At 31.2% G+C, this 26344-nt stretch overlaps 2 protein-coding genes across 2 annotated transcripts; both read left to right on the top strand.

The window, feature by feature from the left end:
* Positions 1–4678: 4678 nt before the first annotated feature.
* Positions 4679–6122, top strand: LOC142554784 (cysteine proteinase inhibitor 1-like). The gene is made up of 2 exons (XM_075665459.1): positions 4679–4844; positions 5839–6122. Exons 1-2 carry the CDS (start codon positions 4679–4681, stop codon positions 6120–6122), a joined length of 450 nt encoding a protein of 149 aa, XP_075521574.1.
* An 8338-nt stretch (positions 6123–14460) lies between these two features.
* On the top strand, positions 14461–14832 carry LOC142554783 (cysteine proteinase inhibitor 1-like). The gene has a single exon (XM_075665458.1). The coding sequence runs from the start codon at positions 14461–14463 to the stop codon at positions 14830–14832; it is 372 nt and encodes a 123-aa protein (XP_075521573.1).
* The last annotated feature ends 11512 nt before the right edge of the window (positions 14833–26344 follow it).

Here is a 26344-nt window from a genome sequence, read left to right as displayed (position 1 = left end):
ATGTGTAGCACCACAATCAAATAACACATACGTAGGCATATCATTGATTATAATGGTACCTGCTACGACATCATTTGAGTTGTCAGCTTCTTCTTGAGTAAGAGCATAAACTCGAGCATTTGTCTTGTTTTTCTTAGGCTTGTTTGGAGTTGTTCCTCCTGCTGGACCATTCTTTGGATCTGAAAGAGGGCATTGAGCAATGTGATGGTCCATCTTTCCGCAACAGAAACAAGCTCCAGAATTCCTACGACATTCACCAGTGTGAGCGAATCCACAAGTTTGGCACTTGGCTCCCTCTTTGCTTGATTGAAAAGACGTGGTTCCTTTAGCTGGAACACTGATGAATTGATTGCTTGAAAACCTAGGCCTCTTGAATTGCTGGCCCGATTGGTACTGGCTTGACTGAGGACGTTTGAGTTTGTTCTCGCCTTCACGCCTCTTGATATCATTCTCAGCCCTGATGGCGGCTCCCATCAATTCATCAAAACTATTGGGCTCGATAACGGCAAGGGCAGATTGAATACGACTGTTCAATCCCTTCTTGAAGCAATGCATGATGGTTGGGGAGTAAGTTCCCAATGAGTGGAACTTGGACGAATACTCCACCACTGTCATGTTTGGTTCTTGAACCAAGCTTTCAAATTTTGACAGTTTCTGCACTCGAACTGCTGTCGGGAAGTACTGCTTCAAAAATGCCTCTCGGAACCTTTGCCAAGTGATAGGTCCTGTCCTTACCATAGTTGGTGAGACTCCTTCCCACCATTTAGCTGTTTTATCCACAAGAAAAGGTGTAATCACATCTACCTTGATCCCTTGTGGAACCCCAAGTAGTCGAAGATGATTCTCCATCTCTTTCATCCAATTTTGTCCGACCTCAGGATCCGAGCTTCCATCAAAGTTTGGGACTCTTGCTCTTCGGAGAGCCTCGTAGTACTGTTTCGTCCCATTCTGAGCTGGAGGTGGTGGCGGTGGCTGATTAGCATTAGGATTCACTAATCCTTGTAGCGTGGTTGCCACAATCATGGCTATAGCCATCAAGTCCACCTGACTGAGGCCAATTGTTGGTGGTGGTTGTTGTGCATCTTCATCATTGCGGTTATTGTAATGAGGATTGCGATTGTTTCTAACTGGTCTTCCGTCCATTTCCTACAATGATGAAAGTTCTAAGGTTGATGGCAGAATAGAGACTAAACAAAGGAAGAAAAATGATTGAGTAATTGCTCCAAAAATTAAATATAAAACCAATGGATAAAAATAAATTTTTATTGATTTCCCAAGAAAGTGCAATTACAAATAACCTTTGAAAATGCTAACAAAATGTAAATAGAACAAGTGCTATTACAAAAAGCTACTACTGAATGTCTAATCTATCACTTCTCCCTTTACCAAATCCATAGGATCCTCTTCGACTTCTTCATCTTCTTCGGGATCCTCCTCAGGTTCGTCTTCATGGTTGGCTATTACTGCTTCTAGATGTTCAATATGATCATGCAGAACTGTATTCTGGTCGCTAAGAACTTCAACAGTGTCCTGCAACTCTTGAATCTGAGCATCAGTCTGTTCACTATACTAATTATGCTAGTGCACGAGTTGGTGATTTTGATCCTTAAGTATTTGGATCTTCTCAACTAATGTATCACGTAACTCGATGAACTCTGCAACAGTCTCTTGGGAGGTTTCGAACTCTTCTTGAGTTCTCCTATTCTTCTCTTCTGCCTCATGCAGATAATGAGCATAACGTTGAACATCACCTCTTAAGTGTTCTGCTCGACGCACTAATTCATCTTTGTCTAGCTCTAGGCAGTAGTTATGTTCTTTTAGTTTCTCTAGCTTCTTCTCTAAGCTCTTAATGTAGCTACTCTGGTTAGCCATATCCTACATCCAAAACATGAGAGTGAAGGTTCATAAATGATATCAAGAGTACAAGTCGAACTATATACAATTACTGGAATGAACAGAATCAGTAAGCCTATAACATTTAGTAGAAGAAAATAGCTCAAAAATTTTTCGGTCTCAGAAAGGAGTGAAAATTTTACTAAAAATTCTTCACATCAAGATCATGAAGTGTACCAAATTTATTGCAAAAATACTGAGCCGTTTGGAAATGAAAATTTCTCAAAGTTTCAAAAATCTGGAAAATTTCACGTAAATGATGATATCACTATCTAAACGAAGGATTTTGGGGTTCGTCAGCGGTGCTAGAATGAAAGTTTATTTCTATGTTAGGTTCTCCTCGTCGAGAGCTTTCCAACGCATACTTTTAACAGTAAAAATTCCTCCTGGATCAAAAGTTATGGCCGTTTGAAGTTTGCACGAAAAACACCTCAACTTCCATGCCATTTGCAAGTTCTATTGCATGCGCTTGCTGGAATTCACTGTCTACTGCAATTCTGATGCTTCTGCAATCAGTCTGCTGCTTTTCCAGTGTCTGCTGCTTTCCAGCACTGTTAGAACCAGTCTGCTGCATTCCGAGTCTACTGACCCAGTCTTCTTCAGATCTACTGGTTTCCATCTACTGGTTCTGCTTTCAGACTACTGATTTGATATTACTATTTTTCGGTCTACTGATTATGGTCTATTGGTTTTTCTGTTATCTGCTGGTTCCGGTCTACTGATTTTTGGCCTACTGATTTTTTTTTCAGACATGCTGCTGAAACACTCAGAGCTCTACTGCATTCTGATTTGTTTCCCTTACTGATTTTCCAAATTGTACGTAGTTAGTCTATCTTTTCAGTAGTCTATAACAGTAGTTTATCATCAGGACTATTTTTTCAGAAGTCTATCAGAACTTATTATTTCTAGTTCCTCCTCCCCAGATTATGAAACCTGGTTTGCTCTGATACCACTTCAATGTCACGCCCCGGGACGGGGGTTGGTTGACACAGGCGTTGTTCTCAAATTTACATTCGAAAACAACAAGCCTCAGAAGTACAGAATTCAGAAACCAGTCTTTTTATTCATAAATACTGAATATTTCAATGTCTGATACAAACTCATTGCCAAATGTTTTACAGCGGAAATGTAAAACCAAATATAACAGTATCTTAACAGATGCAGCGGAATAAACATAAATTAGAACTGATAAGCAACGGCTTTCTTCACCTGCCTCAGAATTGAATCTGCTCTTCTTCTTCTAACTTTTCTTCCTCGTTCTTATCTGAGATGGGTTTGGTGGGTGAGTGATATGGTTGTCACTCAGTAAGCAGGGGCGGGAATAACTCTCAGTTTTCGAAATCATTTTCAACAGAAACAGTAATACAATAATATACAGAAAACTCGTATTTTCATCACAGAAATCAGAATTCAGAAATCACAGGTTTCAGAACAGAAATCAGAATTAGTAAGCACTGAGCACATTAGTGAATTTCATGGCAAAACTGATATCAGTCCCCTATATGTTCTCTCTTCTAAGGGGTGATGCCAGAGTAAGAATCAGAATTCAGAAATGTTCAGAATATATATTACTACCTTCACTAGGGAGTTTCAGTGCTTCAAAATCATATATCGGAAATCAAACATATAGAAATTGTGCTTTAAAACAGAATTATCAAACTGATTTCAAGATATTAATATATAAGCCCACTTACAGTAATTTGCTAGAGTTTCGGTTGAAGTCTACTGGAAATCTGGTTGCTCTCGCTACTGGATTTTACAGCTCGAACAAGGCACTCTCGAAAATTTAAGTAATAATCTCAAGATTTGTGTAACTCTAATTCAGAGACTTGAGAGTGTTATTTATAGGCCAAAATCTGACTGTTAGACTCCCTATTAATAGCCATAATCTGCATTTAACAGCCTTTATTCCATTTTAAATGCTTCAGTTACAAGTCATGAGTTGAATTAGTAACTGTCTGCTGGAATCTCGTTTTTCTGCTGCTGGATTCTATCTACTGGAAAATATCAACTTCTGAAATATTAGTTAATGCTGGAATTGTTAGCTTCTGCTGGAATTTTCCTTTGCTACTGAATATTGCTAGCTGCTAGAAATATTAACTTCTGCTGGAATGCTGAAATTTCGGGTTTTCACAACAATGGTCGGTGGATATTGTAAATATATTTAAAAAATTCATATATATTTTTTAAAATGTAATCTTCAACACTTGTCCTAATTCGAATTCTTCCATCATGACTTCTGTATTTATGAAAACCTCTAACAAATATATAGACTTTGTTTGGATAAGTATTTATAAAATATTTTTATAAAAGTACTTTTTATAAAAAAAATAAAAATATTTTAAAAATTGTTTTTAAATAAATATGTGTTAAGACAAATATTCTACAAAAACATTTTTAGAATTGAAAAGGTTTTTGGACAATTATTTTAAAAAACGATTTTAAAGTTAAAATAATCGTAAAGGTGTTTGACAACAATTTAATAAAAATATTTTAATTATCTTTAACCAGCGTTTTTTATTATAAAAACACAAAAAACACCTTTCAATTGTCATTTAAATACTATAATTTGATAAGACTTTTTTAAAAATAGTTTTCAAAAACGTTTTACTATCTTATACAAATACATAATTTAAGTTTTTTTCACTTATAAAATAGTAAAAATGTTTTAAAGTACTTATTCAAACAGAAGTCATACTTTTTCAGTTCCTCACTTTCCTTCATTATAATCTTCCTAAAAGACAATAGAAGCTTTAACTAAAATTGACTGCATATCCCTTAAAAAATGGTGTGGATAGTGATAAAGTTTTTTTTATATGATGTGGGAACCTGCAGCCGCTATCTTTCGATAAATACTGAAAAAAACCCCGGACTAGCGCAACAATATGCAAATCACGTTAGCCAGATAAACCATACCGGGAAAGCTTTGTCTGACAAGCTCGTCCGAGAAGGTATTGGTAGTGAGAATCGAACTCCTGACTATTGGTTAAGCACTCACATGCTCTATCAACTCGGACACAAATTTACACATTTTTCAATTTTATTTATTTTTAATTGTATGACATGTCACCTGAATATGTCATCGAAAATTAATGACGTGACGATGGTACATAGTAGACATGTATGATCTAACGTCATCATTCTGAAGAAAAATGATTAAAATTGAAAAATATGTGTAAGCTAGAGGATTACAAATATGAATTTACGGATAACATAATTGAATATGAAAAAAATTCAAGTTATATGACAAAAAATATAATTTATCCTTTTTTTTTGAAAATATAATTTTCCATTATACATATAATGTATGTGCAAAAAAATTTGACGTGCTTGGTGAAGCCTTGTTGTTTTTACTTAAGATACTCTCATTTTGAATTTGCATCCCTATTTTGAAATAGTAAGATTAATAATTATTTAAAATAATCTACCATTTTAATTTTATTTTATTTCTTTCTAATATATACTTTTTCATTAATAGTTTTTTCAAATTAAGTTTATATTATAAAAAATAAAATTTTGAATTAAAGTATATAAATTTAAATTTTATCTATTATTTTACACATAAATTGTATCGATATGCTAATATTATAATAAATAATTATTGACTCACTTATATAAAAAATAGTTCCCAAAAAGTGTATACATAATGACAATATTATTGTAATCTTAAAGTATATATATTACATACATCTGGAGTAGAAAGTAAGTCAACCAACCAAAAAGCTGAGGGCAAATATGTCAAATGACACAATTGCAAAGTAGTTGCAGTGCTATATAAATCACACAGCATCGCTGCCTATTTCCGCACAAAGAAGAAAGAAACTAACACAAAGCATTCTTCACAGCAAAATAAAATATGCAACTCAAATCTTGCCCTCTTCTCTATGTGATCCTCTTGATATTGGTGGCTTCATTTTATTACCAAGCCTTGGCCATTTCGCCTAGTACCATCGTTGGCAACTGGCAAGCCGATTCCGAACGTTAACGTGCCAGAGGTGTTGGAAATTGCTAGATTCGCGGTGTCGGAGCACAACAAGAAGGCTAACGTGCAGTTGGAGTTTGTAAAGGCGGTGAAGGGTGAAACCCAAGTAGTTGAAGGTACGAATTACAGATTGGTCATCATCGCGAATGATAAGGCTGCCGGCAATGCGCCGGGAAACTACGAGGCTGTGGTCTGGGACATGCCTTGGAAGCATTTCAGGGAACTAAGCTCTTTTGTGAAAGTTTAAGGATGATATCATATATGTAATGCTAGTGTCCTGAATAAGAATGTCTTTGTATCTGATATGAAAAAATATTTTTGGACATAAATTGAGATCTCCTTCATTGAATTTTGGGATGTTATCTTATTATAAGTTTTAGAAAATACTAAATAAGCTCTTTTAAAAAATAACTTTGAGTGATCCAACTCTTTTCAAACCACATATAAACTATTAAACAACATATTTAAACATCTTATAATGTCTTTTATATTTTTTTAGCAAACATCTTTTCTAGATTATGAACTCCCAAAAAGTTTGTAATTTTTTCGAAGATCGACCTTTCATTTGTATTGAGATAACTACGAAAGTGGACCGGGTTAAATTGTAATAAAATCATTTTTGAGTATAAACTATTTTACACATACTATTGTTTAATAAAAAACAAAGATAACATATTAAAATGAATTTGAGTAGGTATCTTGTGAGACGGTCTCACGAATATTTATTTGTGAGACGGGTCAATCCTACCGATATTCACAATAAAAAGTAATACTCTTAGCATAAAAAGTAATACTTTTTCATGGATGAACCAAATAAGATATCCGTTTCACAAACTACGACCCGTGAGACCGTTTCACATAAGTTTTTCCCATGAATTTTGACAAAATAACCAAAATCGCAAATAAGTAAATATATAAAATATAAAATGCAATTTTTTGTATAAAAGATATGACTGATATTTAATTTTCATGAAAGTAAATAATCAAACAAGAAATAAAAAATTTTCGCGAGACAGAGTATGATGCTACACTTGTGAATAAAAATGTATTTGGTGGTCTATATTTATATCTTCATGTTCGGGTCAATTAAAAATTAGAAACCCTTCATGTATGTAAGAATAAATATAGATTTTTGGATGCACTCACTTGATATGGTAGAATGAAATAAAGATATGAATCAAATGATAAGTCTATTTTATTCTTATGATGAATATCACAAAAATAAAAGATAAATAAATTACAATTATTTTTTATAAACAATTCATAATATAATTAAAATATTTAAATAATAATTATTCTAAAATTATTTGCTATTACTAGCATCATTATTATTATTTATTGTTATTATACTTATAATTTTTATTAAATATTAATTATTATTGTTATATTTATTGTTATCATACAATTATTATTATTTTATAAAAAATATTAATATTATTAATAATATTCTATTATTACTATAATTATTATTTTATTTATTTAACTATGATTCAATATTAATATTTATTTTATTGTTGTTGAATTAATTATTAATAATATTCCATTTCTTATTATCGGTGTTGTTATCATTGTTATTGTTATTATGAGCAGGGGCGGATTTAGAATTTATACTCTGTGGAGGTCGCTTATAAAATATGGACATTAAAAGAGAAAAGGCAAAAATTTCATCGGTCATATTCAACTAAACATAAACAATATGTTTTAAAAGAAAATTTATAATTAAAAGAAATTCGACGTTCCTTCAATAATAGCATTTATACAAATATTTTAAGCAATTTCTGTTTCAGTAAATATTATCAATACATCCGAGAGAAAATCATCATCTATTTTGCTCCGAAGCCTAGCTTTGACGATATTCATAGTTGAGTTCTGTAATAGTAACGGTAGAAATTGGAAGAGTCGGCAGACTCAACCCTTGATAGTAGAAAAGACTTTTCATAGATGATAAATTTAAAAGTAATAAAGTATTAAAAAAATTTAAAATAAATCAATTATTAGAAAAAGGAAAAAAAAAGCTAAGATTCTAACCTGGGTTTACAAGTACAGAAACTCTTGCCTTGCCATATATATATAAATGATCGACCATAATAAATTAAAAAGCATGTATCTCCATGGCAAGGCAAGAGTATTATTAATTTTTCAAAAATTAATTCAATTAAAAAAATTTAAAAATTTTGGGGAGGCCGTGGCCCTCGTGAGTCCTAATATAAATCCGCCCCTGATTATGAGTATTATTATTCTTATGAGTATTATTAAATGGTACTTATTATCATTAGATGTTATTTATTTGTAGTATTATTTATAATTCTTAAATATTTATTATAATTTTTTATTTATTGTAATTATATCATTATTCTTATTATTAAATATATTTTGTCATTAATTTTATTTTATTGTTAAAAAATAAATGATAATATTTATTATCAAAAGATTTCATAAAATAAAATTGAGAATATATATATATATATATATATGTATGTATGTATAGACACACACACACACACACTATATATATAATACTTGAGCATAACAGAAATTAACATTATTGGTTTACTAACTTTTCCTATAATGAGTTTTACTGTACAAAGTTTTCACATTTTGATTTTATCTGTTTGTTTTTGGGAGCTTGACTGGAACTTAAAAAAATTCAGTCCCCTCAAATAATAGATCTTACTTTTTTTCAAACATAGTGATATTATTTCCATATGAACCCTTTACAATAAAATTCCCTAATATATTCATCAATTTTTTTTCTCTCGATTCTCTATATCATGAACACTTAGAGGTAAACCAATTCTCTTAATTTATATTTTCGAGTTATTATTATTTCGTATGGAAAAAATTGTTTTAACATATAATTTCTCAGTTCCCTTCTTTCTTCATTTTAGTCTTCCTAAAAGACAATAAAAGCTTTAACTAAAGTTTGATTGCACGTCCCTTGAAAAAATTGATGTGAATGGTGAAAGCTACCTAAAATATTGTTGTTTTAAACTTCCTATCCTATTTAAAGGAATAAAATATTAATAATGTTAGATTAAAAATATCTCAATTTTGGTGATAGCAAATAACATCGAGTTATTTATAGTTCCAACTGCTATTTATTTGTATTTACAAGATTCTAATTATGTTGGGTTGCAGAAATGTTAAAAATATTGACTATAATGATAAAAAAAACTTGTTATTATGTTGCTAACATAATTCATTAAATGTGTAGTTGGTAGATGTCAAGTTGGAAGTAATAAGTCGCTGAAATATAATTTTATCACAACTTAGTTTATGGGATGCTAAATTTTTTTGATGATATCTCATTGCTCGATGATTTAAATGACAAGAAACGAACACGGTTGAACAAAAAACTCAAATTGCTACAAGTCAAATTTCTGATTAGCTCAACCGATTCGGATGTTATATATGTGAAATAGTGGTTGCAAGATCGAGCTGGACGAAGCAGAAACAAAAACCAGCGACTACCTTGTTCATCTAAATGGAACGATTCAGCATGAATTACAAAGCTAAAACAGTGATTTACAAAACATCTTCATTCCCTTGCCAATTAAACATGAAGTTTACATCACAGATGCTAGTCTCGAGCTCGAGCGATATTTATTCTTGTTTTAGACGGCTGATTCGACTAAGAACCTGTTTAGAATATACAGTACACTTCTAATGAGTTTCATGATCTTACGTCGATGTAGACCTCATGGTACTTATTGTATATTCAAAGATTTTATCTATGCGACTTGCATGAGTAAACTGATAAAATATAATGTCATTATCGAATGAAATCGTAAAATCTTATTAGAATAAAGATTGTTTTACATTAGAGTCAATAAAAGTCCGAGCCACGAGTAGGCTTGCCGGGCAACTATTTTAACATGGAGCACCACCATCGACACCAAGGATTTAAAGATATCGTTCAGGCAACAATTACCACCAATATTTTTGCATGAATGGATCAAAGAAAAGCTAAAAGTCCTGCATGTCAAGCATTTGTAAAGAAAGATTTGTGCCAATGGGAATAAACATGTGCATAGATTAATAACAACAATAAAATATAACCCCACAATGAATTAATGTAGTTAATTATGTAAAGGAATTTTGGGAATAACCACGTAAAATATATATTAAATAACATTTAATTGAATTGGTCAAGCCATATTAAAGTTACAGTCATACCTTTATTTATTTATATTATAATTTTAAATTTAATTATAATAACATAAAATTATTATTAGATAGTCTATTACTCTATATTTTAGATAAATATTTCTATAGCGTGCAAAAGGTTACTAATACCAACAAAAGAAAAGTTTGCTCTCGATCTCACTTCACTGCTCTCTCCAAAACTTCCCCATCATCATTTTTGAAATTTGGGCAACCCTCTGGTAATTAATTTTGAACATTTATGGAGTGTAGGAAATTTAGTTGTTATTTGTTTAAAAATAAAGAGACTATGAATTTATTAATTGTCAAACTTTTTTTTGTTCAATATAAAATTAAGTAAATTAGCAACTGTTTATGGATATTTTTTTTTAATTTTTTTTGGTTTTATTGAAACAACATATATATCATGTTACGTACCTCCATGATGACATAAGGGGGAAACAAAGGAAAAGAATACAGAATCCAGCAGCAAGCCTTGTAAAATTCAAGAAGACAGAATCCAAAACATCAAACCTCCTGAATTCAAGAATTCATCAGAAACAAGCAAGCCGACTGATCCCAAGACAGATCAGAAGAAGGGATGGATCTTATTGATTTTTATTTGCTATATTTTTGTTTTAGTATGTATTCATATCTTTTTAGTAAGTATTCAGATACAATAAATTTTTTTTTCAATGAAGGAAATTCAGTTATCTTGAATAACTTGCTTATTTTTTGTCCACCAAAAAAGGGAAATTGATGATCAATTAAGGTTTTGGTGATCTTAAAAATAATCTAAGGATGTCCAATAAAGCCTAGTCGAACCGAATTCCCGAAGAAAGCTGATCTCTCGAAAGAAACTGATGAATATCTAAAGTCTATATCAGTTACGCACTTCAGCCTCACCGATCATATGTTATTCATGCACAATTCGCATCAGTCTATGAGTTAGTCACAATTATTCTCCTAAATGGTCATAGAAAAATTCTGCAGTCAGACTTGAAAAATCAGAAAAATATTCTTCGTTCGTAACAACTTTTAAGATTGTTAAATATCAGAGTCCATGCACACTAGACTGACATTACTATTTACAAAAAGGACGATGATGTGACACAACAGTTACCAGATTTGAAAACGATTATCAGATTCAAAAATTAGGTAGTTGGTTCTTTGCTCATATATTGATAAGATGCATGTAGATTCAGACTCTAAATTCTTTACACAAGACATGTACATCTTGCATATTTTTTTATCCAAGTTTTCAGAGCCTAACTGTTCAAGAATATTTTGGATCACACACTTAGTGTTTACATAAGATCATTCAAGATCAATTGTGCCAAGGATATTTTGTTCAAAAATACATGTAACTGACAGTAAGAGTTTACTGATAAGATTATTTAAACCTTGAGTTAGTTAGGAGTTTCAATATAACAATATTAAGCTCTACTAAAGAGGGTTGTTGCAAAGTGTTTGTAATCGCCAAAGCCTTCTAATGATATCCTTTTGGAAACGGAAAAAAAGATGTCATATGAGTTATTCAATCTTCGAACATCCATAAAAAAATTATGTTGTACATTTAATCTAAGTGTACCTAGACTAACTGTTTTTTAGACTAAATGTTTATATTGTTCAAACCAATTCAAGGAGCCAATTTCCACGCAGTACCTTATTACTGGTTTATTGGAGCCTTGCTAACAAGAATTATAATTCAAGCTTTGCCAAACTAATTGAATTATTTGATAGTTGCATTGAGATTATTTATTAACTCCTCTTACCAATCTCTCGACCTTAACAATATCCATATCTTTTAATTTTTCATTGTAACATAAAAAATTTCAATTTTTTGTTTAAGTGAATTAATGAATAAATAATAACACAATCACTGTCATATTCCATATATTTAAACATTCAGCTTATGACCGGTGGTGTACTTGAGATTGTTGGGAGTTGAGTCAATTTTAAAAAACGAGCCCGTCAAATAATGAGTAGGTCTCTTGTGAGACTGTCTCACAAATCGTTATCTACGGGTCAACTCTACCGATATTCACAATAAAAAGCTATACTTTTAACATAAAAAGTAATAATTTTTCATAGATGACCCAAATAAGAGATCCGTCTCACAAAATACGACCCGTGAGACCGTCTCACACAAGTTTTTGCCTCAAATAATATGTCTATTTTTTCATTAAAAATAGCTTTTCATAATGTAACCGCGTCATTTTTATTTGGACCATTTTTAATTAAGGATTCTTTTTTTTTTATCAAATTTTTTTCTCAATTCTCTCTGTCATGAACACTAATTAGGGGCAAAACAACTTTTAAAATTTATATTTTAATTTTATTACTATTTTCATCTGAAAAATTATTATTTACAATAGTCGGTGGATAATGGAAATATGTTTGAAAAATTCATAATTTTTTATTATAAAAAAAGTAATCTTCAACACTGTCTTAATTCGAATTCTTCCGTCACGACTTCTGTATTTATGAAAATCTCTAACAATATATAGACTTTGTTTGGATAAGTATTTATAAAACATTTTATAAAAGAGCTTTTTATAAAAAAAAAGTATAAAATATTAAAAAAAATTTAAAAAAAATAAATATGTGTTAAGACAAATATTCTATAAAAACATTTTTAGAGTTGAAAAGGTTTTTGGACAATTATTTTAAAACGAATTTAAAGTTAAAAATAATTATAAAGATGTTTGACAAAAAATTAATAAAATCTTTTAATTCTCTTTAACCCGCGTTTTTTATTATAAAAACATAAAAAAACACCTCTCAATTGTTATTTAAAAAATATAATCTGATAACATTTTTTCAAAAATAGTTTTCAAAAACATTTTACTATCTTATGTAAATACATAATTTAAGTTTTTTTCACTTATAAAATAGTAAAAATGTTTTAAAGTACTTGTTCAAACAGAAGTCATACTTTTTCAGTTCCCCACTTTCCTTCATTATAATCTTCCTAAAAGACAATATAAGCTTTAACTAAAATTGACTGCATATCCCTTAGAAAATGGTGTGGATAGTGATAAGCTTTTTTTTATATGATGTAGGAACCTGCAGCTACTATCTTCCGGTACATACTGAAAAAACCCCGGATTACCGCAACAATATGCAAATCACGTTAGTCAGGTAAAACATACTGGGAAAACTTTGTGTGACAAGCTCGTCCGAGAAGGTGTTGATAGTGAGAATCGAACTATTGACTATTGATTAAACACTCACATACTCTATAAACTCGAACACTTCTTTGAAGACAGTGAATAATCCTTTTTGCTATACTTAAAATATCCACATTTTTTAAACCTCCTTCCTATTTTAAAAGAGTAAAATTCAAATACATTCTTAAAATTTTCCATCATGTATAATTATATTTTAATTTTCTAATATATATTATTGTTATTAATTTTTTTGTAAATTTAGTTTAGATGGTAAAATTAAAATATGAATTTAAAATATATAATTATATATTGTAGACACTATTTTATATACATGGAAAATTAAAATTTTGGTCGTGTAACTTAAATGTTTTTCATTTTTTGCTATGTTATTGGTTAATTTATAATTTTTGTCCACTAATTTACACATTTTTCATTTTTTTTAATAGGAGTGTCGACATTTCAGGGAAAAATGACGACATGTCACTTGAATATGTCATCGAAAATTAATGATATGATGATGGTACATTGTAGACATATATGATCTAACGTCATCATTATGGAGAAAAATGATAAAAATTGAAAAATATGTGCAAGCTAGAGGATTACACATGTGAATTTACGAATAACATAATTGAATATGAAAAAATTCAAGTTACATGACCAAAAATATAAATTTTTTTTTTTTGAAATCATAATTTTCAATTATACATAAAACGTATGTGAGAAAAAAATTGATGTGCTTGGTGAAACCTTTTTTGTTTTTACCTAAAATACTCTCATTTTGAAATTGCATCCTTATTTTGGAGTAGTAAAGATTAATAATTATTTAAAATAATCTACCATTTTAATTTTATTTTATTTCTTTCTAATATATACTTTTTTCATTAATAGATTTTTCAAATTAAGTTTTTATTATAAAATATAAAATTTTGAATTAAAATATAAAAATTTAAATTTTATCTATTATTTTACACATAAATTGTATCGATATGCTAATATTATAATAAATAATTATTGACTCACTTATATAAAAAATAGTTCCCAAAAAGTGTATACATAATGACAATATTATTGTAATCTTAAAGTATATATATTACATACATCTGGAGTAGAAAGTAAGTCAACCAACCAAAAAGCTGAGGGCAAATATGTCAAATGACACAATTGCAAAGTAGTTGCAGTGCTATATAAATCACACAGCATCGTTGCCTATTTCCACACAAAGAAGAAAGAAACTAACACAAAGCATTCTTCACAGCAAAATAAAATATGCAACTCAAATCTTGCCCTCTTCTCTATGCGATCCTCTTGATATTGGTGGCTTCATTTCATTACCAAGCCTTGGCCATTTCGCCTAGTACCATCGTTGGCAACTGGCGGCCGATTCCGAACGTTAACGTGCCAGAGGTGTTGGAAATCGCTAGATTCGCGGTGTCAGAGCACAACAAGAAGGCTAACGTGCAGTTGGAGTTTGTAAAGACGGTGAAGGGTGAAACCCAAGTAGTCGAAGGTACGAATTACAGACTGGTCATCATCGCGAATGATAAGGCTGCCGGCAATGCGCCGGGAAACTACGAGGCCGTGGTCTGGGACTTGCCTTGGAAGCATTTCAGGGAACTAAGCTCTTTTGTGAAAGTTTAAGGATGATATCATATATGTAATTCTAGTCAAGTCCTGAATAAGAATGTCTTTGTATCTGATATGAAAAAATATTTTTGGACATAAATTGAGATCTCCTTCATTGAATTTTGAGATGTTATATTATTATAGGTTTTAGAAATACTAAATAAGCTCTTCGAAAAAATAACTTTGAGTGATCCAACTTTTTTTAAACCACATATAAGCTATTAAACAACATATTTAAACATCTTATAATGTCTTTTATATTTTTTTAGCAAACATCTTTTCTAGCTTCTGAACTCCCAAAAAGTTTGTAATTTTTTCGAAGATCGACCTTTCATGCATTTGTACTGAGATAACTACGAAAGTGGACCGGGTTAAATTGTAATAAAATCATTTTTGAGTATAAACTATTTTACACAGACTATTATTTAATAAAAAAACAAAGCTAACATATGAAAATGAATTTTGATAACATAGATGACCAAAATCGCAAATAAGTAAATATATAAAATATAAAATGCAATTTTTTTTAATAAAAGATATGACTGATATTTAATTTTCGTGAAAGTAAATAATCAAACAAGAAATAAGAAATTTTCGCGAGACAGATCGAGTATGATTCTACTCTTGTGATATTACAAAAAAAATGTATTTGGCGGTCTATATTTATATCTTCATGTTCGGGTCAATAAAAAATTAGAAACCCTTCATGTATATAAGAATAAGTATAGATTTTTGGATGCACTCACTTGATATGGTAGAATGAAATAAGATATGAATCAAATGATGAGTCTATTTTATTCCTACGATGAATATCACAAAAATAAAAGATAAATAAATTACAATGATTTTTTTATTATAAAGAATTCATAATATAATTAAAATATTTAAATAATAATTATTCTAAAATTATTTGCTATTCTAGAATCATTATTATATTATTATTTATTGTTATTATACTTATAATTTTTATTAAATATTAATTATTATTGTTCTATTTATTGTTATTATACAATTATTATTATTTTATAAATTAATAATATTCTATTATTACTATATATCATGAACACTTAGAGGTAAACAAATTCTCTTAATTTATATTTTCGAGTTATTATTATTTCGTATGGAAAAAATTGTTTATTCTTTTTTAAAGAATAAAGTTTATAGTGGTCGTGGATCTTGGAAATATATAAATTTTATGAAAGTTAAAAAGGGAAATCTCCCACACACATCCTAATTCAATTTCTTCCGACCTAATTTTCACATTTCTAAAATCTCTCGTAACATATAATTTCTCAGTTCCCATATTTCTTCATTTTAGTCTTCCTAAAAGACAATAAAAGCTTGGCAAAAACTTGTGTGAGACGGTCTCACGGGTCGTATTTTGTGAGATGGATCTCTTATTTGGGTCATCCATGAAAAAATATTAATTTTTATGCTAAGAGTATTACTTTTTATTATGAATATCGGTAGGGTTGACCCGTCTCACATATAAAGATTCGTAAAATCGTCTCACAAGAGACCTACTCTAAAAGCTTTAACTAAAGTTTGATTCCACATCCCTTAAAAAATTGATGTGAATGGTGAAGCCTTTTTGTTTTACCTAAAATATTGTTGTTTTAAACTTCCTATCCTATTTAAAGGAATAAAATATTAATAATGTTAGATTAAAAATATCTCAGTTTTGATGATACCAAACAACATCAAGTTGTTTATAGTTCCAACTGCTATTTATTTGTATTTACAAGATTCTAGTTGTGTTGGGTTGCAGAAATGCTAAAAATATTGATTATAATGATAACAAATCTTGTTATTATGTTGCTAACATAATTAATTAAATGTATAGTTGGTAGATGTCAAGTTGGAAGTACTAAGTTGCTGAAATATAATTTTATCACGACTTAGTTTATGGCAAGCTAAAATTTTTCGATGATATCTCATTGCTCGATGTTTTAAATGACAAGAAACGAACACGGTTGAACAAAAAGCTCAAATTGCTACAAGTAAAATTTCTAATTAGCTCAACCGATTCGGATGTTATATATGTGAAATAGTGGTTGCAAGATCGAGCTGGACGAATCAGAAACAAAAACCAGCGACTACCTTGTTCATCTAAATGGAACGATTCAACATGCGTTACAATGCTAAGACCGTGATTTACAAATCATCTTCACAAGTTGAAATCTGAATCGGTTCTTAAGATGGTGAAAAATGACGATGAAATTGTTGATTTTGCATTGAATAAGAAAGAGTTCCAGGTTGTATATATAGTATTTCGAGCATCTATATCTCATAAGAACTCTAAATTGAGTGATTTTTTATTCTATGGAAAGCTAAGATAAAACTATACAATATTCATGTTCATCACTTTCTTCGAAAATCAATGAATCAAGACAAACTAAGTTGATCAAACCAACGAAACAAGTTGATCAACCAACTCGATGTGGAACAGCCAGCAGACCAAACTGATCAACCTGCTCGATCCGGAACAACCTGGTCAACAATATAATTAGCTCGATCTCAAAATATGTCCAGTAACGTGAATATGATTGTTTCAATATCAGAAATCATATAAAACCTTTATAAACGATCATATTCCTATTTCAAAGGTTCATATCATTCTTGGGGGCCATAAATACAAATATTTGAAGATCATATCATAAGTAAATGAAGGGAGAGAATGAGGAAGAACAACTCAACCCAAAAAGAAATACCTCGAAGCATTTATTGAAGGGCTGGAGTATGTAAGGGAGTCTAAATAGAGTTATCACCATAGTGAGAAATTTTTCCTTATGTTCGATGATACATTTGAGAAAAATACATTGTAATGATATGTTTTGCTGAAGCATTTTATGTGTTCTTTGAAATACCATAATGTTTCATACTAAGTATTTGATTCAATCAAACTGTTTTCATACATTCAAATTGTATTTTCAAATCATTTGCAAAATGTTTAATTGGTTTTTCAGAGGGTTATGTTGAGTTTATTCCACTCAATTTAGAATTGTAATTTTTCGATACTCAGTTCATTTTGAACATTTCAAGAACAAGCTATTGTAGCTCAACTAGAAGCAAACTATTTTTAAAAGTTTTTATTCACCCCATCTAATCAAATTTTTATTTTAACAACTGGGATGCTAAGTCAATCCAGATAGCCAAATCTTCAATATCATGCTGGGGTGAATAAACAGTTAGTCATATTAAAGTCAGTTCCCAACTATCTATCAAGATCAAGCTGCTTCCAACACTTAAACCAGATTTCATAATTTAATTCAAGTTGTAGCTGGTACGCCTACAAAACAAGTCAATATGTACACATACCATGGCGACATTTTAGAAGATCAATTGATCAATCAATGTACATTATCCGACCTCTTTAGTTGTCCAAGAATGTCTCCTAATAAGAAAAAGATAAGCAGAGACATTTTTCTCTCATATATCGACTTTTCAGAAGCTGATTATTGCTATATTTGGATACATGTCAAGATGCATTAACTGACCTGCACTATGAAAGGGGAAAAAGACAAGACAATTTGTTTTGTGTCGGAAATCAGTACAAGTATTCATTTATTGAAGATTGACCATTGAAGGAGTTCATCTTTATACGCATGATTAAAGATTGAAGAACACTATTGAAGCTCTCACAATCCGCCTTATCAAAGATATCGAACACTCTTTAGTGATCTATCTTTAAACTGCTCTAGCACACACGTATGATTCATATTGATAATATGGGATCAACTTGTGCTACCCAATCAATTTTAGTTGCTCAAGCTACTTAATTGAAGAGTTGTACTTCTATCTGTCTGTACCTAGGGTTCAATAAACATTTTGAGTTTGTGTTGTATATAAGATACTAAGAGTTTCAGTTTAGGCATTGGAAAAGTTCTAACTGAAGTGGGTTTGTACAAATAGTTTATAAATCAAAGCCTTTTAGTGGATTCATTCCTTGAATAGAAGAAAGGAGAGACATAGAAGAATATTGTCTTCCAACTTCCATATACTTTGTGTTATTTATTTTCAGTCATTTATCTCCCATTTGTTTCCATATATTTGTTTGGTATCTGTGTTAAAAGTCTGTTTAAATGAATATATGTCATATCACTTGTCCAGCCGGATTTTTTCGCACTTGAAAAACCATTTTCAGTGTCTAGTTTCATCTAGCCGGTCTAGAAACAAGCATTAACAATTAAAAATTATTAAAATAAACTCAAGTTTCAAAGAAAATTTTAAAGAGTTTATGCATTCCCTCTAAACTCTATATTCAATACTAACAAATAATGTAAGGCCCTAGAGTATATTATCTTGTAATTTTGAATAATTAGAATAATTTATTGAGTTTTAAATTAAAATAATTATCTATGCCAATTTTTTTTTTTGAAAGTTGTGTTAAAAAATATGTATTTTAGAATATTAGAGAATTATAGACGATATTAAAATACATATAGAGTTTAAATAACACACGAAAGCAAAAAAAATTCAAAACCGGGATAAATGGGCTTGAGTTACTATTTTTAGTAACCATTTAATATTATAATACATATATATACATACATTATACACACCCATCAAAAGAGAAGTAAGAAGCAAGAAGACCCAAGCCCTTCTCTGTTTTCCCGTCACCCTTGTAGCGGCTGCGATAGAATTGTTGTATCTCTTCCGTCCGAACTCAAAACCCAAAAATTCTTAAACGGTTGTCTTGCTAACATCCTAAACTTCGATTCAATCTATAAATCAATCATTTTGAGCAAGGATTCGGTTAGATCGAAGCTGCTATTATTGTGCTCTGTTTATGCGTGATTTCTTGACCGTTTTGGCGAGTTGTTCTTCTTGTTGCTGCGATTTTTACTGCTTGAGTTTTTAGAAATGACATAAATAAAGACCGTAGATCTTTTTTGTTGGCTATCATGAGCACTGTAATTATCAAATTTCAATTAGAAACGGTTTTTTATGATTTTTCTACCAAAATGTGTCAAAACCGAATTCGCAATTAAACTGTGTAGAAATACTACTGTAATTCGAGCTTATGACCTTTGTACACTTGGATTCTTGTTAGAATTTTTCAAGTTCGCAATCTTGATTTTGATGATAACAAAACTTGTTAATTGTGTTACTAATAATCTACCGTAGTGTGCAGCACCTAGGATCATTCACGAGCTGTTTACATCGCAAACTGAAGACTCAACTGATCGCACAAACTGAATCAGTCTAACTGTTACGTCAATTGAGCAGTCCAGCTGATTGTCCAGTTGATAGGTGGTTCAGCAGGAGAACCTCAGAATCCTGGCCAGCCGAAGGAGTGTTCAACTGATGAAGAAACCCAGCTGATCAGTCCAACTGAACAATAGTGAAATCAGTTCCACTGACGACTCAACTGATTTCACCAGCCCAACTGAAGATCAGTTCAACTGACTAGTTCGAAGCTTCAGTCAGAATCTTTAAGTTATGGATGAAGACAAACTCTTTCAGTGGAGTCCAGCTGTACGTAAAGGTACAAAGCTATTGTCCAATCCAAGGACAATAATGGACGTTGCATCAGAGCATTAAAGACAAAACGTTTCAGAAGGGCAGTCGAAAAGTCGAGACATAAAGTCCAAGAAACGAATTCAAGATGCAACGGATACAATAAATGGGTCTCACGGTACGTTCAGCTTTCCCGCCTATATAAAGAGAAGATCAGTGAAGACTCAAAGAATAAGAAATATACACCAAAAGAAGAAGCTGAAGAAAAAGAACGAGATTCAATACACAAAGCTTCTTCAAGAGAGAAAGGAAAGGGCACGCACATTGCACATCTGATTTCAGAAACATTCAACCCAGAGGGACACTTTAACGTGTTATCTGCTTAGTTTAGAAGCCATTTTCCCTCAGTGTGTGAGAACATCCTTGTTCAGTTCTTACACACAAATTCTCTCAACCACTCATATACAGTCTTGCACAAAGACGTTAAACTTGTGTATATAGTCTTGGACACATAGACGTTAAAAAGTGTTGGCTGGAAGGTGCTGCCTTCAGTCGTATCTAGGAGTTCAGTTTAGGCAGTAGTGTAAGTCCTAGCTGAGTGGATTTGTACAAAGAGTTGTATAAATCAAAGTCTTCTAGTGGATCCTACCCGAGGCGGTAGAAGGGGTGACGTAGGAGCAGTTGAAGTCTCCGAATATCCATAAACATATCTTGTGTATTTAACTGATTAATTATTGTTTTCAAATTGTTTGGATCAGTTAGAGTATCCGTTAGTTCAGTTGTCACCATAACTGAACTGATGAATGCAAAAACTAATATACCCTTTTTCGGTTATTTAGTTTACATAAGTTAAAACATTTTCTATTATAACAGTTTTCTTCACGAAGGATTACTTCGAGTTTCTTCGGCTTGGTTTTTAACCAAACTCGATTTAATTCATCGATGTTAATATTCTCAGAACACGAGCTATTGCAGCTCATTGGAGAATATTTTTTTTGAAGCATCTGAAAGATGCTCAGCAAACGGTCCTTCAATTCTAAAATTGTGGTTCAAACAAAAAGTGTATATATATGTATTATCTTTGAAATGAGACTTGAATAGTTAAAATCTATCAAGAATTGAGAGAGTTATGCACCTTTTTTTTTTGAAACTGCTCAACTGCCATGTTATGCCCGAGAACAGATTGGATATAGTGTATTCAATGAAATGTTGGGCTCAATCAATTGGGAATTTGAATATGGTTTCAACCGGACAAAATTAGATAATTGAGTTTCTTTTCATTTCCAATTTGCGGATATTGATTTGAGTCAATATTGAGGGATATATGAATTTTATGCTATGAAGTGTCGAATTCGGAACTATAACAAAATGTAGTTTTCATGATTTCTGTTTTTGGGCGTTTTAATCGTGTCGAGATGATTGAATTTCTTATTGATTTTTTCCGGTGAGATGGGTTTTTATTCGGCTTATTCTTATGTGTTTTAGGCTGAGGATCTTGAAGTAAAGTTGATAATTGGAATTGTCAAGTTGGTATAGGTATGTTACAGTTCGATAACATACAACAGTAACACATAAATTTATTTTAAATATAAATACGTGATGTTATTGTTGTTTACGTACTTATGTGGGTTATGTGTGTCGCTAAATTCCTCGTTGTTTTATATGATCATTATGTGACATATTCTATGGTATTTAGTATAGGACATGATATTATGACATTCATGTTGATTCATATCGTTCTTGTCAGCCCTTGTTGATATTCATTGTTATCTGGCACTTTTGTTTATCTCGTGATCATGGTGTGGCTGATAGGCCTATATACACTGATACAAATGATATCGTAGATATGATTGAATAATCTCGTGGTTAGTGCAACATTTTGAGGTGAGCGCTGGGATTGTGTCATCCGGTTGTTTTGTGCCATCCTGTTATATATTGTTACAGCTGTATGGAGGCCGATTTGGGGTATTAATTTGCACAGCCTGGCATACCTCGCATACTTGGCAGAGAGGTTTAACTACATGACGATGTAGCTCCCCTGTGTGTCGTTCGAGTATTATTCTTGTTGATAATATCGTTCATTTGGCTCCGTTTACCTCGTTGATATTGATCCATGTTCATGCATTTGACATTTCATCTACATATATATTGATGCATAATTTATGTTGTTGTTATGTTTGTTGAACGGTTTCATAGCAGAATCCTAACCTCATTTGTTTACTAGAAGGGCTGTTGTTGTTGCTTTTGGTCACCATGGTAGATCTCAATAGTGGTTTTGCAGCACCAGCAGAGGTTCCACTAGCAGAGCTCGTGATTGAGGTGGGGTTGCTTGGTTTTGTCCATTGAAGTCTCCCAGCTAGTCTTTATGGTTGTCTTGGAGTTTGCATCAGTTCTATGCCGTATTTTATTTGTCGGGGAGATGTCCCGAGTATCTGTATGGGTGTTTGACTTGTTATTATTTAGTTTGGATCAGTTTTAGTATGTTTCAAAGTCTTGCCGGCTTAGTTGAACTGATGCTTGAGAATTGTTGACGTGTGCCTGATTGACACTTGCATGTGATTGTTTATATTATCGTAGCGTCAGTCTTAAGTCATTTTACTATTTTCTGATGCTTGAGTTTTTTGAGATGTTCTACTTACGGGGAGGTCATGTTGAAAATTTTTTTAGGCTCTGAGGTCCGTTTTAAAGTATTTTAAACCATTTTTCCGCTGCAGAATAAAATTAAATCATTATTGTTTGATCATTAATTGTCATTAGAATAAATGGATATCACAAATAGTTATTTTCATATTATTTAAAATGATTCATCATTTATAATTTTATTTTATTATATATAATATACATGTTTTTTAGTAATATTTTTTTAATTTAGGTTAGATTGTAAAAAATAAAATTGAATAAAAAATGTATAATTATATATTGTATGTGAGGCTCATTTACTCTAATTACAATTAATTATCAAATAATAATTTTTTGATTTAAAGCAGCAGCGGAAAAAATGTTTAAAATACTTTAAAATGGACCTCAGAGCCTAGAAATTTTTTGGCATTACCTTCTCATAATTAGGACATCCTGAAAAACTCAAAAGGCGGTTTATATAAAAATATACTCCAACTAGAGTCATTAAAACAAAAATCAAAGTCAAACAACCTATAGCCGCACTGTCCAGGATTAAGAAGAATTAAAACTTACCAAGTACTCACCAGATCATAAGAACCACAGAGTCGACTCAGAACATAAGAAAATAACCAAATATCACTACAGATACACGGGGCATCTCCCTGACAAATGAACTACAACACAAGACTGAAACAAACTTCAAGACATAACCAAGCAATCCAACCTCAATCCCGATCTCTACTGGCGGAACCTCGGCCTGATGCTACAAAACGGCTCGATAGATCTACCATGGTATCCAAAAGCAAAAACAGTAGCCCCTCCAGTAAACAATTGAGGTTAAGATTCTGGTATGCAACAGTTCAACAATAACAACAATAAACATAAATCATGCATAATCATATAATAAAATGTAATGTGCAATGCATGAACGGCTCAACGATAATCGGGATAACAGAAGCCAATAAATGGTACGATAACAACTGGAATAATGCTCGAGCAATAACTCAGGGGAGCTACATCGTCATGAAGCTAAACCGCCCTACTAAGTATGCGAGGTATGCCAGGCTGTGCTGAATAACACCCTTGACTCGGCCTCCATACAGCTGATACGATACAACTGGATGGCACAACAGAACGAACTAGATGACAAAATCCAAGCGCTCACCTCAAAAGGCTACACTAACCACGAGATTGTTCAATCAAATCTACGGTCTCATGTGTATAGGCCTATCAGCCACATCATAATCCCAAGATAACAACAGTGCCAGATAACAACGGATATCAATAATGGGCTAACAAGAACGATAGGGTGCAACATGAATGTCATAACATCATGCCCTATGCTAAATACCAATAATATGTCACAATAATAAACATATACCACAACGAAAGCATTTAACAATCATAATCCCAAGATAACAACAGTGCCAGATAACAACGGATATCAACAATGGGCTAACAAGAACGATAGGGCGCAACATGAATGTCATAACATCATGCCCTATGCTAAATACCAATAATATGTCACAATAATAAATATATACCACAACGAAGGCATTTAACAATTTACAACAATCAACAAGTCATAGATACGATCAGTGCAACACAGAATGACAATTAAACATAATTTATGTTTTATCGTCGTATGTTACCTAGCTGTAACATACATATACCAACTTGACAAATCCAATATCAACTTTACTTCAAGATCCTTGGCCTAAACAAAACAACAATAAGCCGATCATGAAAACTACATTCTATTCCAATGTCCGATTTGGCACTAAAGAGTATAAAATTCATATCTCGCTCAATATTAACTCAAATCAATATCCGTCAATTTGAACTGAAAGAAAACTCAATTATCTAAGTTTTTCTAGTTGAAACTATCTTCATAATCTCAGTACATTAATCTCAGAATTTGCAAGAACACACTGCCACTCACCAATTCTCGGACAGAAAATCTTCTACTGAGCAGTTTCAGAAAAATAGCCATAACTTGCGCAATTCTTACAAGAATTTAACGATTCAAGTCTCATTTCGAAGACAAGACATTAGCTCTACAATTTCATTTGAACCAAAATTCCAAATTCCAACTGCACAGAGGTCATATTCTCGAATTACAGAAGGTATTCTACACAGCTCAATTGCATAATTTGGTTTTGATGCATTTTGGTAGAAAATTCATATAAAATCCTTTTCTAATTGGAATTCGATGATTCTAGCGACTCTAGAAAGCTAACAAACAGATCTACAAGTTCTATTTAATCACAATTCGAGATTCTTAACGCACAATACACAAAAACTCGAAATTCTGAAGCACAAAAACTGAAAACTCACCAAAAACTAATGCACATAAACAGGGCTCACAAAATGGAGCTTTGATCTGCTCGTTTCCTTGCTCAAAATTCGCGATTATGGCTTGAATCGAAGCTAAGGATGTTAGGAAGATAATCCTTCAAGAATTTTTGAGTTTCAACTTGGGACGGAGGAGATATGGCGATTCCATCGCAGCCGCTACACAAGTGACGAGAATTGTGTTGGCTTCCTTCTTTATTATTTCCCCCTTTTCCTTAATCTTTCTATAAATGGAGGTGTGTGTTGTATGTATAAATATAATAATTAGTCACCAAAAGTAGTAACTCAAGCCCATTTATCCAGGTTTGTATTTATTTTGCTCTCGTGTGTTATTTAAACTCTATAAGTATTTTATTTCGTTAAATTCTCCGATATTCTAAAATACATACTTTTAACACACTTTCTAAAATTATTTGACATAAATAATTATTTTAATTTACAACTCAATAATTATTCTAATTATGCCAAATTACCGGATAATTACTTACAGAGCCTTACATTGTATACACTATTTGTACACAAAACATACGTGCAAAAATAAAAATGAATAAAAATGTATAATTATATATTGTATACACTATTTGTACACAAAACATATGTGCAAAAATACAAATTAAGGGATTAGATGACTATATTTTTTTGTCAGTTTTGTGGATTAATCTCATTTAACTTTTTTGAAAAATACTCTCATTTTTAACTTCATCCCATATTTTAAAGGAGTAAAGATTAATAATTATTTTTAAAGTTATTTAACATAACCTATAATTTATAATTTTATTTTATTTCTTTCTAATATATTTATTTTTAATAAATTTTCAATTTAGTTTGGGTTATAAAAAATAAAATTTTTGAATAAAATATAAATTTATATTTTATCCATTATTTTACACACAAAGTGTATCAAATTACTAGTATTATAATTTTCATAAAAAAACTAGTATTATATTATTTATATATTATTAGATCACTTGTATAAAAAATAGTTCTAAAAAGTGAATACATGAGAATAATATTGTAATCGTAAAGTATATATATGACACGATTGCAAAGTAGTTGCAGTGCTAGCTATATAAATGACATAGCATCACTGCGT

Source organism: Primulina tabacum, chromosome 8 (assembly GCF_025594145.1).
Source record: "Primulina tabacum isolate GXHZ01 chromosome 8, ASM2559414v2, whole genome shotgun sequence".
Lineage (NCBI taxonomy): Eukaryota > Viridiplantae > Streptophyta > Magnoliopsida > Lamiales > Gesneriaceae > Primulina > Primulina tabacum.
The sequence above is the reverse complement of the archived record's forward strand: the minus strand, read 5'-3'. Positions and strand labels throughout refer to the sequence as shown.

Coding starts and splice junctions, on each gene's coding strand:
- LOC142554783 (XM_075665458.1), top strand. CDS start 14,461: ATGCAACTCAAATCTTGCCCTCTTCTCTATGCGATCCTCTTGATATTG.
- LOC142554784 (XM_075665459.1), top strand. CDS start 4,679: ATGGTGTGGATAGTGATAAAGTTTTTTTTATATGATGTGGGAACCTGC. Junction 4,845..5,838: donor TGACAAGCTCGTCCGAGAAG/GTATTGGTAGTG, acceptor CATTTCGCCTAG/TACCATCGTTGGCAACTGGC.